This window comes from Didymosphaeria variabile (genome assembly GCF_027946475.1).
Source record: "Didymosphaeria variabile strain IMI 356815 chromosome Unknown scaffold_1, whole genome shotgun sequence".
Classification (NCBI taxonomy): Eukaryota; Fungi; Ascomycota; class Dothideomycetes; order Pleosporales; family Didymosphaeriaceae; genus Didymosphaeria; species Didymosphaeria variabile.
The window spans coordinates 810,082-827,078 of record NW_026611620.1 but is presented as its reverse complement, the minus strand read 5'-3'; the positions used below and the strand labels follow the sequence as shown (position 1 = coordinate 827,078).

General features: G+C 51.0%; 4 protein-coding genes across 4 annotated transcripts; all 4 read right to left on the bottom strand.

Annotated features, from left to right (window-relative positions):
• Nucleotides 1-126: 126 nt before the first annotated feature.
• N0V89_000241 (uncharacterized protein) lies at nt 127-1,157 on the bottom strand (the record flags this gene model as incomplete). Its single annotated transcript, XM_056209065.1, has 3 exons — nt 127-511; nt 567-677; nt 742-1,157. 3 exons carry the CDS (start codon nt 1,155-1,157, stop codon nt 127-129), a joined length of 912 nt encoding a protein of 303 aa, XP_056075887.1.
• Nucleotides 1,158-3,628: 2,471 nt separating this feature from the next.
• Nucleotides 3,629-5,756, bottom strand: N0V89_000240 (uncharacterized protein; the record flags this gene model as incomplete). The annotated part of the gene is made up of 2 exons (XM_056209064.1): nt 3,629-5,419; nt 5,463-5,756. 2 exons carry the CDS (start codon nt 5,754-5,756, stop codon nt 3,629-3,631), a joined length of 2,085 nt encoding a protein of 694 aa, XP_056075886.1.
• A 1,106-nt stretch (nt 5,757-6,862) lies between these two features.
• Nucleotides 6,863-9,145, bottom strand: N0V89_000239 (uncharacterized protein; the record flags this gene model as incomplete). The annotated part of the gene is made up of 2 exons (XM_056209063.1): nt 6,863-8,093; nt 8,145-9,145. The coding sequence occupies 2 exons, from the start codon at nt 9,143-9,145 to the stop codon at nt 6,863-6,865; spliced, it is 2,232 nt and encodes a 743-aa protein (XP_056075885.1).
• Nucleotides 9,146-10,262: 1,117 nt separating this feature from the next.
• N0V89_000238 (uncharacterized protein) lies at nt 10,263-15,131 on the bottom strand (the record flags this gene model as incomplete). Its single annotated transcript, XM_056209062.1, has 2 exons — nt 10,263-14,862; nt 14,914-15,131. The coding sequence occupies 2 exons, from the start codon at nt 15,129-15,131 to the stop codon at nt 10,263-10,265; spliced, it is 4,818 nt and encodes a 1,605-aa protein (XP_056075884.1).
• Between the last annotated feature and the right edge of the window lie 1,866 nt (nt 15,132-16,997).

Sequence of the window (16,997 nt, the reverse complement as noted above, 5' to 3'; positions counted from 1 at the left end):
TGAAATAAAACGGACAAGGTCATGCAATTCAAGCCATAACGGCTTTTGAGTCAAACATCGTCCAGATTCGAATCGCCATTTCGATGAGTATAACCTCACGTCCTCTTTGGTCCCCTCCCACACTGCTTAAGCATAGCACTCCTGCTCAATGCCAACCCACCCCGCCGCCATGTACCGCTTCAAGCAAGCGTTCTGCGCCGAGATCCACCAGAATAAGTTCAGTACCTTGCCCGTACGCTGGAGCAGCGCCTCAGGCTTGATACGACGAACGGATCCCTCGTCCTCGTTCAAGTAGCCGTCCAGAGCACAGGGGCGGTGCATAAGTTGGCCAGGGCAGGGCTGCTTGTGAACGGGCGTGTTCAAGGGTTGGGCAAGCCACTGCTTGAAGTTCTGGCCGGAGGGCGTTGGGACCGAGCGCAGGACGGGGCGGTTGGGACGGGTCTGGAAGGCGTTTAGGGGTTCGGCGGAGGGAGGGGCGTAGGTGGCGTCGTGGGTGTGCCAGTAGTCGTACCTGGGTAACAAGGAGGTTAGTAAATGTTGAAGTAAACAAGTTTGAAATTGCTCACCGAAAGCGCACGTTTGCCGATAGCGTCCGCTTCGCCATGTAGAGCTCATGGAGCAGGCGTCGGTTCTCGATGATAACGTTTGGGATGACGATCCGCGTCACGAAGACGTAGCTAGTAGTGATGTTGAGTCAGTAAAGGTATCACCGTCTTCCAGATCTGTGAGACCGTTACTTACAGGTCCTGGCAGTTCCCCGGGCCATCAAGGCACCTGTCCTGCCTGAAGTGATCCATCAACTGCACCCAATCAGGTTCAGGGCCCTGGGTCTGCGGGACGGACAGGTAAGCGATCACGATCGAGGGGACGTCTCGCTTGGGTGGCTGCAGCAAGTAGTTAGCGGAGGCAAAAGAGTTCCTAGGGGTGTACATATGTATTACCTGCGCGAAAGGGACGCTCTGGAAGTCCGAGAATGCCGACTCCTGGAAGGGGATGTCGCGAATCAGGTCGTCAGGGTCGGGCTGGCCGGGCGGAGGTGGGTAGACGGCGCGCGTGGGCCTGAACAGAGATGTCTGGAATGCATTGGCAGCCGGATCCAGAACGGCGTCAGAATTGGGGTTGAGGCCGACGCCGCCACCAAGAGCTCTGCCGGACATGCTGGCTGATCGTTCCTGTTTTAGGCGGAGTGTGGTTTGGGTATACGGTATGTCTGTGAGAGATGTAATCTGAGCAAGCATTAGCAGGGCCTGATTAAAATGTCCATTATTACAGATACTGCTTACCTTGCTCTTGAGGACTTCCGGGTGGTAGACAAGGTGGGTCGTGTGTAGAGGTATATAAGTAATGAGTTTGAAAAGAAAGAGCAAAAGCTGGGGGCGGGCGGCTCTTTATACACACAAACGGTGCTCTAGAAATTTCTGCGAAACGCGCTTGCCCCTGTTTACGAGGTCGAAACAATCAACCTTTCGGTGACCACAATGACTACTAGCAATTGGCCAAGGCTACTCCATACTCACTGATTTGCTAGTTTGGTGAAAACCAATCCTATGACTCCGCCTCCCGAATCGTAGCCTCGCTGAGCTCTTCCAATCTAATTTCTGTCCACCGACTCATCATTCTCAGCACTGCAAGGCCACAACCTACAACCCGCAACACGGTGCCACACAGCCAAACTCCTGACTCTGTCGAAGTCCTTGATTTTGCCAGCTTGGTGAAGATCAATCCCATGACTCCGCCTCCTGAACTGTAGCCACACAATAATCTCCTATTGCCAAATCACCTTTGTTTCACAATATACCACCAATAGTTTTTATAGACGACCTCGTTCGGCTTGTTCCCACACAGTACAAGCGAAGGAGACATCCCCTTCCACCTATTTACTTCAGCGTTCTTCACAAATTCAGCCCCCAGATTCTTCCAAATTTCCATCTCTCCCTGAATCTCAAAGTACCTGACCGCAGTAAAGAGTGTTGGATGGGGAGCATGTGCAAGATACTTGACGGTTGGGTACCAGTCCGCTTGCTCGTCTACCGAAAATCCCGAATGGAAGGCTGCTGCTAGATCTGGCGTCTTGTAGAAGTCGGTATCGACGTATGCGTGATATGGACCTCTCCAGACGGTAGTGGAAATCGTCCGTCCCATATTGGTACACGCAGTGCAGCACTGAACTGTGTGTGGCTCCTGGGCTGCATGCAGACCTACGAATGATAGTTGAAGTGTTCTTAGCGACGGTAAAAGGTGCAATAGCTCCTCAAATGCAGGAACAGAGTTAAATTCAGCTCCAGTTGCACCTATAATGTGGAGGTTGATCGAGCCCCGAGTGCCGATATTGGGTATTAACGCCTCCAAGGCAGAGATCAAGGTGAGTTGAATAGTGGTCGTGTTGGTACCGTATCTCAGATATTCGACGAATTCTCGTTCTTTTGGGTCGTTTGCTTGGTACTTCAGATCTCGATTCATTTTTGAACTGCAGGCACCCTTGTCTGAGAGCCTTGTGTAGTAGTCATACCAGTCCGTTGCAGAAGAGAGAGGACAATATTGTTTTCTGGGAAATCTGGTGAAAGAAATAGTCGAGGTCTTTCCCGTTCGCCGGTGGAGATCTACCAAGATCTTATCATCTGCTGCAATATCTTGCAAGGTCGCGCACTCCGCTAATGGATGTGTTTGCTGGCAAGAGGCGCAGAACGAGGTAAGAAGGCAGTATCGGCACACGTTCAACTTCGCCCGATCTTCAAGTTGGGACTCTCTTCTATAACAGTGATAGCAATATGGTTCGAAACTAACCGTAAGTGTCAGCTGTATAATGTATATAAATGTATATAGTTTGTTGGCAGTTGGTTTTTGGACATACCCAACCAATTCCCCAAGTTCACTAGGGATCTGAGCACCAGATCTTGAGATATCCAGCACCTATGAAGTGTGTCAGAACCGGCTCGCTCGTCTTGCCGAATGCGCCGAATAATATACCTGCTCGCTGTAGTAATTATCCCAATGCCTGCCAACCGAGGGTACATATCCCTTCTGCTTGTTTAAAACAACAAGTTTCTTGCAGATTTTCTTGTGATTTCTGTTCCAGTCTTTCTTCTGGCACTTTACTGAGCAGTACGAGGCCCGTTTGCAAGCGGTGCATCGCCGTAGATTGGACGATATGTCCCAGCAGGAGAAGCATAAAGTTTGTTTGAATGCTAAAGTTGGGGTTTGATACGAATATGAGCCCGAACCAGAGTTAGGATCTTGGGATGCCATTGCTGAGTTGCGTGGTTTATTGGATGTCTGGGTATATTGGCAGATGTTCAATCTTATTAGCCTGTGCAGAAACGACCCCGCACCCTGCGCGTCTTATCCTAAGCCAATATTACATCACTCCTTGGCCTGTACTACCATACTTCACTGCGAGCATGCATCATTTCCTTGGTTTGGTAAGCCTTAGGTTACACTGGAAAGCTCGTGCACCCACTCTAACGCTTTCGAGGTCGGATAGACACGAGAAAATTGCATTCCAAGCGAGGTGCTAAATTATTCAAGTTATTTTGCATACTGACGTGAGTAATTGCATGATAAAATAGCAGAGAAGAGCCCCCAATTGCTCACTGTTAGGAAATTCATAAGCAGGACATTGATTTGCTTCTCAGAGTATAGTGTGATTGTTCGGGTTGAGAGCTGAATTCGCAGGACTCCCAGCACTAGATGGGACGAAATTCGAAAGATATGCTCTCAACCCGGGATCGCATGCATAAACGTATGTGCCCCGAATCCCTCGTGTCAACAGTACTGCATAGATCTGGGTTATGAACCGCAGCAAGTCGTCATCCGAGTAGGTCCTACCGAGCGCCCGATTGTTTTCCTTACCCTTTTTATCAAAGTACGAGTCGCGATCGATATAAAGCCGCCTTCGAAGCGGATCGAAGCGCAAATCCAGACCAATAATGACGCCAACGTAGTTCAAATCGTAACCCTGAACCGTGTGAATCGAACCAACTTCCTGCAGCGCGTTGTCGGAAGAAACCCAATCCGTTGGCGTACTGTTCCAGCGAAGTCTCGTTTCGCCAATCTCAATATCAAAAGCCGTCTTGTCCTTCTGAGTCTTCCACTCCCAAGCGTAGCCCGCAACTATGCGTGAAAGTCCCGCTTCAGCGTTGCGTTGGAAAATCTCATCTCTCATTTCTTCAACAGTGTCGAAGGCCCGAAAATCATATTCTCCAAAACTCAGTCGCGCTCGCGGAACGGAAAGAGGGCTAGGATCAAGGATCCAGCGAATATAAGCCACAAAATCTGAGCCCGCTTGTACGCGCATTTGAGTGCGGAGCTGGAAATGCCGGCCTGTTGCACGACTGTCGGCAACGAGACCTGAAAGCAGCTCTTGTGGAAGATCAGCTGGCCGAACGCTCTGCATTGCGTCCAAAAGGAAAATCTGCTGCCGACTCTTCGCCAGTATCCAATCGAGCTGGGTCTTGCTGAAGTCATCATTGCCGAATAGCTGCCTTGTAATAGTATTGAACTTCCCATTAAGCACTCCTGATGGTTGATTAGCTCGTTGATTGAGCCGATGAGTCTCGTCAACTATCAGCATGTCGAAAATGTCCTCTGATTCTCCTACTTGGAATGGTGTCATAACCATGTCCGGGTGGAGTCCGCGCGTCTTCCGAAAAACATCTTTGATGGTGCTCCGCAACGACTGCTGCGGTACAACCAGGCCGATTCTGCAATTTTGAAGGAGACTTTGGTTGCTTGCAGTAAAGAATTCGGAAAATCGCGAGTCGCTGTTGAGATCTTCGAGCGAGTTGAGTGTTGCAATGTCGACAAGGAGCTTGATCAAGTATATCGCAACCACTGTCTTTCCGGTGCCAGGGTCGCCCTGGATCACAATTGCGTTTCTCCCGCCGGTCGAGAGATCGCTGAAGAACCTTGTGAGAATCTCTTCCACGGAATTTGCTTGATCTTCCGTAAGCGCTTTGTAAGGCGATAGCTTGAAGAGACTGCTGTTTTCGATTTCCGGAATACTTCGCGTAAAGACCCCATCAGATCTGAGTTGGTCGAACACAGCTCGAAACCCCGCGCGATACGCCTCCCTCTGGTAGTATTGTGCGTCGGTGATGCCGTTGTTTCTATTAAGCACTTGATTGGCGCCATCACCAGCCATCATTCTGATAAGATATGACTCCAGGTCCAGACACACCGATTTGTTGAATTTTTCGTGCAGGATGACCCGTATGTTCGTCAGATGTTGTTTGGCTGGTGATTCCAAGTGTTGGCGCATTCGACCCACCGCGTTGAGCGATTCTCCGACGTAGATATCTCTCAGTACATTATGTGAGTTCCTCCCGCCCGGGCGACCATCGTTGTCTAGTACATACACGACAGGCCAATTTCCATGTCTCTCATCCTCGGACTTCCATGTAGCAACGGCAGGTCTAGAGAACTCAACTCGAGCTATCTTGAAGCTTGTCATACTTGGTACTGACGCCTCGGGCCTTCTCCACGGGATACTTCTTCCGCGTGACTTCAAGTTTTTCTAGCACGATCTGATCCGGGTCGGCTCCAATGCGAATAGCGAGAAGATGACAATACGTCAGGACGTCGGCAAGTTCTTCGCGCACACGCTTCGGCTCCGCGTCTGCGCTCCACTGAAAACACTCGAGCAACTCGGCCGCTTCAATGGATATACTCTTGGCGAGGTTTTCTGGAGTGTGGAATTGCTCCCAATCGCGCTCCGCAGCAAATGCCACGAGTGCGTCGCGGACTGATGTCTCAACCATGGGATGCGGCAATTACTGTGACAGCGTCGTCTGAGTCTATGCAATCATATAAGTACATGCGTTAGACATATTGTTTCAGAGGAGTTTGGCTCACAATATGACAGCTAGGCGGTTGCTTGATGGTAAACTCAAGGATAGGAACAAAAGAGAACTGATATGGATGTATATATACCTCCATATACGAGTCCGCTTAGAGATACGAGCCATTGCAGCGCTAACATGCCCAATTAGATTGAGCCAAGTGGGCAACTCTGCAGCCACATCACAAAAATAGGTTGCTACCTGATTCAAACTCCACCCGAGTACGAGGAGCTCGGGATTTCTAAGCAATACACGCTAACATTTTCGCCCTAACGCAATGCAACAGCACAACTATAACACTTTATGTTAATATTTTGGAAAAAGTAGCCAATACAGCTCGCGCGCTGCTATTTGTCGCATCAAGGAAAAGTATTAATATCAACTGTTGTGATTGTGGTGTTGCAGTATCAAGTCGTGGCTATGCATTGAAAACCGAGCTCCTCGTATAGAACTTGCCTAATGAAATAATCAAAGAGGGTGATAGAAGCAACAGCAAATCGGGAAGTTTGTAAATTTCCTCGTTGGCTCATCTTCGCTTCCATACGTTAGAATCCCACCATACATTGTTAAGTCAGGATTTAGGCTCATCTCTTCTGCAGTATTGCATAGGACTTCTTTCCAGAGACTTTCCATCTTCAAATCAAGAAGTATTCCCTTTCTGATCTAAAGCCGTGGACGATGCGATGAAGCCTTGCAGTTGATATATAGTTGCAACCGCTCCTATCAGCCACAGAGCCGTGCCACCTAGTCCGCTTGGTACTGATTGTGGTAATTAACACACTTCACGATGATCTTGACTCGCACGAATAAGGTGTAGAATAAAACTCTTGTACGTCTACTATCTGAATAACAGGAAAATAGCCACTTGTAGCAGAGAAAGAAGAACGAACTAATCAGAAGTACCTACCACTACACGAATCCGTGCTAAATCTGTCCTAGGACTGCACTTCATCGAGACCTCCATTGACGTCCCCACCCAAATATTAATATCTCAAGATCTCTTCTCACATGACCATTTCGTCACTTTACTCCTCAAAAGAAGCATCAGTTTGCTCGTCCTCTGTCTCTGCCTCTGCCTCTGCCTCTGTCTCTGTCTCGCCATCGACCTCAAAATCGTCGTCGACCTCAACCTGCTCGCGTTTTTGCCCCAGGCCCTCAGGAAATGCCTTCTCCACATCCCCGGGAACATTGCTGCTTTGGTTCCTGAGGGAGGCCTTCCGGGGAGAAATGGGTGACGAAGACGTAATATCTGAGTGACGCTTCGAGGAAGACGACGTAGCTGAATTACGCTTCGGGGATGACGGCTGAATGATCGCCTCCTCAGCTATCCTCCACCTCTCCATCCTGATGTTCGCCAGCTCTAAAGAGCTGACCGATGTCCTCTTCTTACTGGATGTTGATATGTTCGCCTCCTCGTCCTCCTCTCCTCCTGCTTCCGCGTCGGCAGACGGCTTTGTCTTCTGCTTCTTAGCCACTGACGTAGAAGAGCTGGATGACTTTCTCTTCTTGCTGGATGATGTCTTCGACGCGGATTTAGAACTCTTCTTCTTCTTCTTGTTGGTCGATGGCTTCTTTTGTTTGTACCTGCCTACTGCCTCGTCATCATCTTCTAGTACTTTGATGTAATCCTGCTTGTTCGGTGTGACTAAGTGTGCGCCACGGCCAAACCCGGCGGGCAATTGAAGGCCTCGGTTGGTAAGCAGCTGTTGGATCGATGCGCTCTTCATGCTCCCGTAGTATGGCTGGCCTATCTTCGAGCCGCCGCGATATTTAGGCACCTCGACGCCATCATTGGCGGTAAGCTCGGCTTCAGTCGGACCTTCATCGTCATCTTTATCATCTTTTTCTTCGCCTTCAGCTGCATTGCCATTCTCTACAGCTGTCTCATTGTCGTTGCCCGGATGGTCATTCTTGAATTTGGCAACCATCTCGCCTTTTTTGGTGAGCCCCTTCAGGAAACCTTTTGGCTTTGTGTCCTCTGCCAGCTGCTTTAGCTGTTTGATTGTGTTTCCATCATAGGCATCATCAGTTTCGGGCAATACCATTTTTTCTTTGACTTGACCCTCGCCATCGCTGCCGTTTTTGCTTTTCACCTTCACCGCATTTGCGCCGGCATAATTATATGTCTCCATGTAATCGAGCATCATCTCCTCGAAGGTCTTTCCGTTCGCCAGCACCCACTTCTTGTCTCGTATTTCACTCTTCTTTGGGGCTTCGCCACGATCGTACTGCTGCTTGTGGAGAAGATATTCACCCCTAAAGAATTAGTCATGCAGTGTGTCACTGACAGAAAGATCGTAAACTTACCTTATACTTTCAGTAGTACGCCCCTTGTGAACTTCATCCCAAGGGAAAGTCTCCTTGTAAGGGATTTGGTCCTGCATGAATCTATTGTTAAATTGATAAGCTAGTTCCTTGATGGAGATGTCTTCATCATCGGTAAATCGGCTGGCAATAAAATCAGCTTCGCCTTGCGACCAAGTTGGTTCATTGCATATTGTCCTGATGTTGTCACGGTGACTCCCATTGAGCTGCTTGATCATGTAGGTATCGTCCCAGTCTTTAGGAATACCGTTTTTGTTTCCCCAGTACGTCGGCTGTCGTCTGGGTGTTGGGTCCTCCTTGGACTTGGGTCTCATGTCGATCAATTTGAGGACCAGATACTCATCTTGATCGATCCGGTTGTCGTCGGCGTCCTTTATATATCGTCCCTTCTGAAAAGTGATTCCGCGATCCTCCCAGAGAGATGGCACTATCTGCCCATTGCTCGTTCGTGCTGGGGGCTGATCGGAAAGATCGGGCAATGGAAATTCATTACCACGATTGTCTGTCCCAGTAGAAAGAATCCGGAGCCATGCGTCGTCAAAAGGTGGCTCTCTGAAAGGTTCACCACGGGGTACGGGCTTCCATGGGTTGAACCTGCTTGCCAAAGTTTGATTGTTCTGTCCGTCGTCCCTGTCCTCTTCATCTTCGTCGTCGTTATCTTCTGCGTCGACATCATCGTCCTTTTTGGTCTTCTTCACTTTACTAGCGGCCTTCTCAGGCTTGCTTTTCTTCTCCTCTTCCTTGTCAGGAGAAGGATCGCTAGGTGCCGAGCCATCCTGAGCTGATAGCGCACTGACAGTCTCACCTTCATCAGAAGAGACCCCGTTAGTTAATTGAGGCTGTTTAGCCTTCGGCGCAGGCTCTTTGTCTTTGTTTTTGGAGGAAGATGAGTTTCGGCTCGATCTGCGCCGCTCCGGTGATCCAGCGCCGCCAACAGGATCGCTCTTGCGACGATTTGGACTGGTTGGACTGGATGATGACATCTTTGTTGTTCTTAGAAGCGATTATATTCGTTAAATGAGAAATTGTTGTAGATGATTCGTAGAAAAGCGTGGTATTGGACGCGAAGAGTTTCACAAGGACGGCAACTATTCATATAGGCTCGGACACGGGGGCTCCATCATGGCCAGGACGGCGGATACCATGGCGAGAAAGCTTTGTCGACGCTTGCTCGTCTTTCCTGGAACAAAGCTTGCCGTCTCAGGGACGCCATGCGCGTGAATGAGTGGATGAGCCCGTAGGTCGAAACAAAGCGACAAACCACATCTTGACAAAGCATCTGTATCTTCTCGACGTAGGCTCCAATATGGCAATGGTGATGTCCGTCCAGTGGCCTCTTGATGGTTTTGCATGATGCTGGCAGTCTCAAGCCTGCGACATCTACAGTAGGGGCCTATATCTATATCCCCACCAACAACCATGCATGAGCGTGCTTGTCTCTGTCGACCAGCATCTAGCACGGCTAACCAAAGGCTGCGTTGTATTGTGGAAGGCACGCGGGACGCCCGCTGCGCCTTCCTGTCACGAGAAGGATAATCATCAACGACCAAACAAAGGCGAATATTTTAAGACAACACTTGTACCATTATCTAGTTTTGGTGGCTAACGCCGTGTGCGCCAACATGAAAGGATTCCAAGCTCCATTCTTTGTATATCGCAAGCGATCCCTGCCCGATGACGTGCACCACTCATTGGTCAGTTCTTCGATCTTTGTGTTATAATGCTTTTCATTATACCGGAATTTCAAGGGTGTAGAGAAAGTGACAGAATCGCTCTGCGATGATGTGGTCCCTTGGAGCTGCCTCCGATCCTCATCACGGACTTCGCCCTGTAGGGATCCCGTAGATGAAGTCAATTCTCCTGCATCCACTGCTCACGCGCCAACTTTCACGCCAGACTACATCAAGATGGGAGAAAGTTTACATCGTAACGGAGGGTGTATTAACTTTTACAAATCATCTACGTGAAACTAGCGTCGCCGGTAATATGGCCTTTACGTATTAACACAACCAATGAACGAAGAGAAAATTATGTAGGGAAATTTTATGTAAAGATCGTTAATGCCCCCAATTGTATGCTGTAAGATGCTAGGAAAGATGCTTATATGAACTTGGCATGCTTCGTCGAGTTCGTGAAGAGGACTGCATGATTGTCGGTCTCGTTGTCATGCTGATGCTTGTGGATGTTGCCGGTGTGGTGCCAGACGAAGCTGGGTTGCCAAAGCGCAAGCGGTCCAGCAACGGTTGTTGTGTTGTCGGCTGTGACGGCAGAGTCGCGCCTGACCTTCGAGGTGCTGTTGCTGCCGAAGTAGGCGCAGTTAAGAGCATACGTGGCAGTTGCGTCGCTGAACGATTCCAGGACAACGGCAGTAATTGCCTTGAGGTTCAGTGCGCTGGTCGTCGCAGTGAACGCTGAAAGCGGGATGCTGAGAAGAACCGGGCTACCCGTCATGGCACCATAGGCGCTGCTCGAAAGGCTGCTGCGCTGACCGCTGCTCTGCAACTGGACATTGAAAGACGAACCCGCCTTCGCGGAGACGTTCAGGGTAAGAGCGGTGTTCGACGAGACGTCGACGTTGCTCAACAACGAGTACCAGTATGATCCTGATGCAGCGGGCTTCAATTGAAGGGCACCGTTGACGAGAGCAGGCGTGCTGCTCATCGTTCCGTCATCACTCTGCGCACCGCCGTTCGCGTTCTTGTTCGCGGCGCCAGAGCCGCTGCAGTAGTTGAGCCAGGCGCTGGTGGGGCAAGAGCACGTTTGCGGGACAGTCGCAGCAGTAGTGGACACCAAGCTAATGCAGCCAACCTTGACGTTGACAGTTGTAGGGTTGAAGCCGGAGAGAGCGATGCTGTCAAGCCTGCTGGCGTTGATGCCAGGGAAGTCAGAGAATGGAATCTTAGCGATTTGGTAGCTTGAGTTGCCAGCAAAGGTGACATAGTTGGTGATCGGGACGGAGGCTGGCGAGGAGACGGTAGAGCACCCAGTGTTTGTCTTCCAACGCATTGCAACGTTGAATGTAGTACCGGCGGCGGCGGCGACAGAGAGCTGCAAGCCTGTGGCGTTGTTCTGGGTAGAGTCGTAGCAAGCGTTGGCGCCAAACTGAGAGTACCAGTAGGCGTCTGCCTTGCTTCCCAGGTTGAGCGAGCCGTCAGTGTCAACAGTGTAAGAGCTCAGGGTTGACTCATCAGTGACCAGGCCACTGAGCGAGTTTTGACGCGGCACTGAGGTGAATGAGCAGGTGTCGACCAATGTGCCCTCGCAAAGTGCGCAACCCTTGCTGTTGGAGTTTCCTACGAAGGACAAAGAGTGGATTTGGTACGTCGCACCTGCAACGCTGAAACCGGTCATAACAAAGGACTGGAGGTAGTTCTGGTTGAAGCCACTTGGGAACTTCGAGAATGGAATAGACACCTCGGTGACAGCCGTGTTGAAGGTAACAGGGACGTAGTCGGTGACCACATTGGTGTTGCAGCTGTTGCCACCGTGCCTGAAACCAACGTTGGCAGTTGCTCCTTGTGGGCCTGATACTGTGAGTGTAACAGCATTGTAGGTGCTGTTTACAGTCGCGCAGCTGCCGGATGATGGTGCAAGTAGCGAGTAGAAGTACGAGTCCGAATCACGAGGCGCAAGGTTGATGTATCCACTCTCGGTCTGATTATAAGAGCTCATCGTATTATCGTCAGAGAAAGGAGTACCCAGAGCGCTGGTCTGCTTCGTGAACTCGTTCAGGTCACAGAAGTCCAGCACCACAAGGCCAGCAGGAGTGTTGCAGGTCGAAGGAGTCGTAGTGTTGGTACCATTTCCAAGGAGGGAGATCCATCGCACGGTGAAGTTACCAGCAGAAGAGCCAGAGATCGGGTTGAAGTTGCGCAATGTAATCTGGCTGATGGAGGTGGTGTCGAGACCAGAAAACTTCGAAAGAGGGATGGTGACGTTCGAATAGCTGTTCTGGCTCAAGGTTGCGTATGTACCGGTGTTGACAGTGGAATTGCTGTTGCCAGTACCGGACGTCACAACCACGTCGAACGAGCCCCCAGCAGGACCACGAACGTTGAGCGAAAGATCGGTGTAGCCCTTGGCGTTGAGATTGGTTCCACCCACAGCAGTGCGGCTGTAGATGTAAGAGTTGGCGTTGGCGGGCAACAGCTGCATCTTACCCAGCTCTGCGAGCTTGGCGTATTTCATGGTACCATCATCATCAGTCTTACCGAAGATGTTGTTGATGCCAGTGATCCATCGGTCGACGTTCTGGAAGGATTCAATGGCGAGACCTGGCGTCTTGTCCTCTCCAGGCGCTGTCACACATCGCTTCTGGATCTTGATGTTATCGATGTAGATGGGTACCTGGACAGGTGCGATGTTCACGAGGCGGACACCACGAACGTTGTTGAAGTTCTCCCCAGCAAAGTCCGTGAGAGGAATCGAGACAGTGTGGTTGTTACCATCAGCAGCAGCGTAGTCGCGGATGTCCAGGAATGTCGTGCTTGTCCTCTCGTTATTGCAGCCGGAATCGTATGATACAAGCTGGACAGAGAAGGTAGTACCCTTAGGGATGATCGTGTCGAAAAACAAGTGGGTGTAAACTGTGGCGTCAAAGCAGAAACGCGAGATCTCAGTGTAGTAGGAGTTGACGCTCGTGGTCGAAGTGATTTGCAATGCGCCGTTGACCTGGTTGGTGCCCAGACCCGTTTCGACAGTCTTCAAGAGGAGCAGATTAATGCCGTTGTTGTAGAAGAATGTCTCGAGGAAATCATCGACCGCAACATCCCACGCCACACACTCTGTAGCCGGTTGGGTAGTGAAGTCAGGGCATGTAGAAGCAGTGGAGGCACCCGTGCCGACGGAGAAAGTAAGAGTGTACTCTCCCTTTGCGGTGTTGCGAAGGACCACAGCGTTGGTGAACGTGTCGTAAGAAACCTGCTGGCAGGCTGAGAGCGAACCGGAGGCCGACTGCAAAGTGTACGTCTTTGGCACCTGCAGCGTGAGTCCTTCAACAGCACCTTCCAGATGAACGCTCATTGTGACCGAGGTGCTGCTTGCGGCGGTGATGTCTACGGCAGCACGGTCCCGGATAGTCCACCAGTTGGCAATACCTGTCTGGTTGAAGAAGACACCGAAAGGACGAACAGCATCGTGGAGGGCACGCTGGATCTGAATCTTATCCAAAACTGCATCCGAAGGATGGAGGAGGATGTTGTAGTGACCGCCATATCGTGCCATGTTCTTGATATCATTGACTTGCTTCCTGAAGTCAGAGCCAGGGAAATCGGCGCTGCTCATGTTGCCGTCGCCATCAGACCATTGGAGAGGGAACTCGTAATACGGAATCTCCTGGTACGATTCGCGGTTGTGTGTGACCTGGAACGGAAGATGCGTGAGATGGGAGTTACCTGAGCATGAGGATCCGCCGATGTATCCATTCGCGACGCAGTGGTTGGCTTGATACTTGTTCCATGCAAGGTTACCCGGTCGGTAGGTGGTCAGATTGTAGTTCGTGCCGAAGAGATCGTTCATGACGTGACGGATGAGGTACCCGGAAACACGTACTTCACCTGACGCAGTACCGTCCTCAGTCCAGAAAGAGAGACCACTGGTTCCACCCTGGACGCACTCCTCGCCATTGTTCGGTGTACCATCCGAGGTGGTTGAGGAACATTCGTGAATGAATGGCCAGTAACCCGAATTGGTGCCTTGAAGGTAACGCTCTGCGGCGGTACCGGATGGAAAGTCTACAGCGTTGGGTGAATGACTGACAGAGTGACTGCCGAAATCAATGTGAGGGTATCCATCAGACGCAAGTCGGAACCCGGTGATCTGGTAGATGTATGGTATGCCGTACTGGAAGTATGCCGCCTCATAAGCGTCGGTAACGTACTTGGTGTGGAGGTTCAGGTTGCCGTATGCGCCCCGTTCCATGGCAGCAGCGGCCATACCTTGACCGTGCGGGTACGATACGTAGGTGTCGATATCCCAGGTAGTGGTGAAAGCCAAACCCATGTTGTACGGAACAGTCCAGAGGCTGACATAGTGAGCACTGGAAAGGACGATGTTCTTCATGATGCGGGTTCCGATGTCGTAGCCAGGGTAATAGTAGCCATCGTAGTTCTCAGAGTAGCCACCGCTCTCGTCGAGTGCACGAACGTAGAGGTATCCAAGGTCCATTCCAAAGCTGTACACCTGACCCTTTGCACCAGACGGCTGGTTCCTGACAAAGGCAGTGTGGGTAGCGGACGTGTCGGCACTGTCAACTCCGTTGGTTCGCACAATCCAATTGCCCAATGCAACTGATCCATTCGCAAGTGTGTAACCAACGTTGACTAGACCCTGTGCAGTGTAGTTCTCGTAGATAGGCATGCTAATGTCGTAGTAATCGGCGAAATTGAATCCTTGGAGAGCTGCAGCTTTGGAATCTGCCGCATTGGACAATTGAAGAATGGATCTCTTGTGCGTGTTGTCAATCGTCGACGCGGAAACACCTGCAAGCGAGCGGAGAGCAGTAGGGACTTGGTTCATGAAGACGAGGTTGCCGCCGTTGGCCACGAAGTTCGTCAGCGTGGTCACATCCGCGGTAGTCGGGCTGTAAGTCACGCTGGGAGACGTGTAGACCACAAGGGTCCTGGTCTGGCTGGTGATGTTGAGAGCCTCATTGACCTTGACCTGTAGACCCACGGTCTTGAGCGAGAGCACGAAAGGAAGCCTACCATTCGTTACTCGACGCACTTCTCAAGACTTTCGCAGGGCATCTTACCAATTAGGGTCGGACTTGTAGTTCGGTAGGAAAACGTTTATGCCGGAAGCTGGACCTGAACCGTGCCTTGACGCAGATGGCACAGCAGGGCTGAGGGAAGCATCCCCAAGGCCTGGAGTGGCGACATCGGGCTGCGTGAAAGAGTAGATGTCAGGTGATGTGATGGCCTGGACAAGGCGAAGAATGGCAAAGAAGAACAGATAAACGAGTGACTGCATGTTTGCGGCTCCTTTCAAACGACGGGAGGAGGTAGCATCGAGAAATTCCGAGGACAGGACCTTTTCTTTAAAACCGATGGTAGCGCTGTTGTCCGAATCGTTCGTGCTGAAGCTACGAAGGTATTCTGACACGCGAAACTTTTAGTTAGCGACCGAAATAAGACTTGTGGAGTGCGCCTCCGGCTATTGAGCGGCGTCTACGGCTTTGACCCCTTGCCCCTTTCTGGAAGGATGCTTACAGTATACGCGAAAATTCAGGCTGGGCACGGATTCACGGTCGGGTTGTAGCGAGCACATTCAAGGCTTCCACAGGGGTCGTCTTAAGAGTTACGATTTTTCACAAAGATGACTGTCAACGATAGTGCTTGATTGCACCGGAGAGTTTTGCGTGGATTGACGAGAACCAGTCAGTTACCGCGTGTCCTGGTGCGAGGATGGCAACAACGCGCTTCTGCGAAGTTACGAAGGTACGAATGCATTGTTTATCTAGCGGTGGCTGCGATGCAAGCCACGGGAGCCTGACTGCTCTCGATGCGGGCAGGTCTGTTCACTCCTTTTATCGATTGCGATCTAGATACGGCGGAATAGGAGTTATAGCGCATGAGCTGTTACGTAGCTTACATGGTACCTTGCGCAAGTTCTTCACTACTGCAGGGGTAGGCGACTCCACGAGCTTGCGTTCGGTTTGTGAATGGCCGGACATCAGCCCATTCAGTCTTTTCTGTCGCTTGCTGGCTAGGGCTGGCTGGAGCAGCCTTTGAAACGTCCGCGCGTAGTGGAGAAAACTTTTGGTCAGCGGAGCGCGATCGCATTCGTACCGAGCCGACTTGGCGTTGAGCCGAGTCGTCGGTAATTGGAGAGAGTGAACGAGCAGTTCAGCACGCCATAGTGGGTGCGGTGGATTGGGTTCGCCCGAGAAGCAATATTTCGGTCACAAGCTAGAGCGATTCGCGATCTTAGCCGAAGCTTCGTTTTCTTCTGGGTCCTCGTGGTGGACTTCGTGGCATGGCTGAACGAGAGCGGCTGAAGACTGCCGGCGCGAGATGTCGCTGCGTGCATCGGCATGTTGCTGCATTGCCGATCAATTGATTGCTTGCTGCACGCAATGGAGTTGCGCGGGATCGCCCGACGGCGTGTTTATTGATTAATATGCGTGAAGCGCTAAATATAGCTCTTTTTGGGATGCATTGGCAGGAATCTCACAAACACCGCGTACATCCCTATTGCTGCCCCCACCTACACGGTGTGTTCCCTACTGCACATAAGCACTTCGTCTTTGCTTGTTTCTCAATGCGAGTAGCAAAGATTCTGTCATACTTTCAACTACTTCCACCAACCAGACAAGGCGCACGGTAATCCAAGCGTGCCGGGCGTAGCTGACGGTATGATGGAGCGTTCAAAATGTTGTCGCATTCCGGTGAGAGAAGTCCAAGGTGGTAGATGTCTAATCTTTCGGAAGAATACGCGCACATCGAATTCGAACCCGTCTCGTCAGTGGTAGGCGAATTGCCGCGAGGCCTCGTAAGGACGTCATTGTAGAGGGCTTCGCGTCGATCTGCTGAGGAGCCGGTGCTGCCTGCCTCAGATCTAACGCGTCAACCAAAGACAACAAAAAGGCATGCCTGAGAAGGTTCAGTGATCAAATGTTGACCAAGACTGACACATGACATGTCAGTGTCAGCGGACCCTTCTTCCCCGTGGCATGTGAAGCGTGAGCCGCATGTGAAAAGCTGGGGTGAAGTATCCGCTAAACTACAAATCGACGTACACGTGATGCTTTAAACTCCAAACGGAAACTACCTCGGCGCAGCGAGACGATGATGTCGCCAGGTCGTCGGACCTCATCAGAAAGCAACGTTCTTTCGC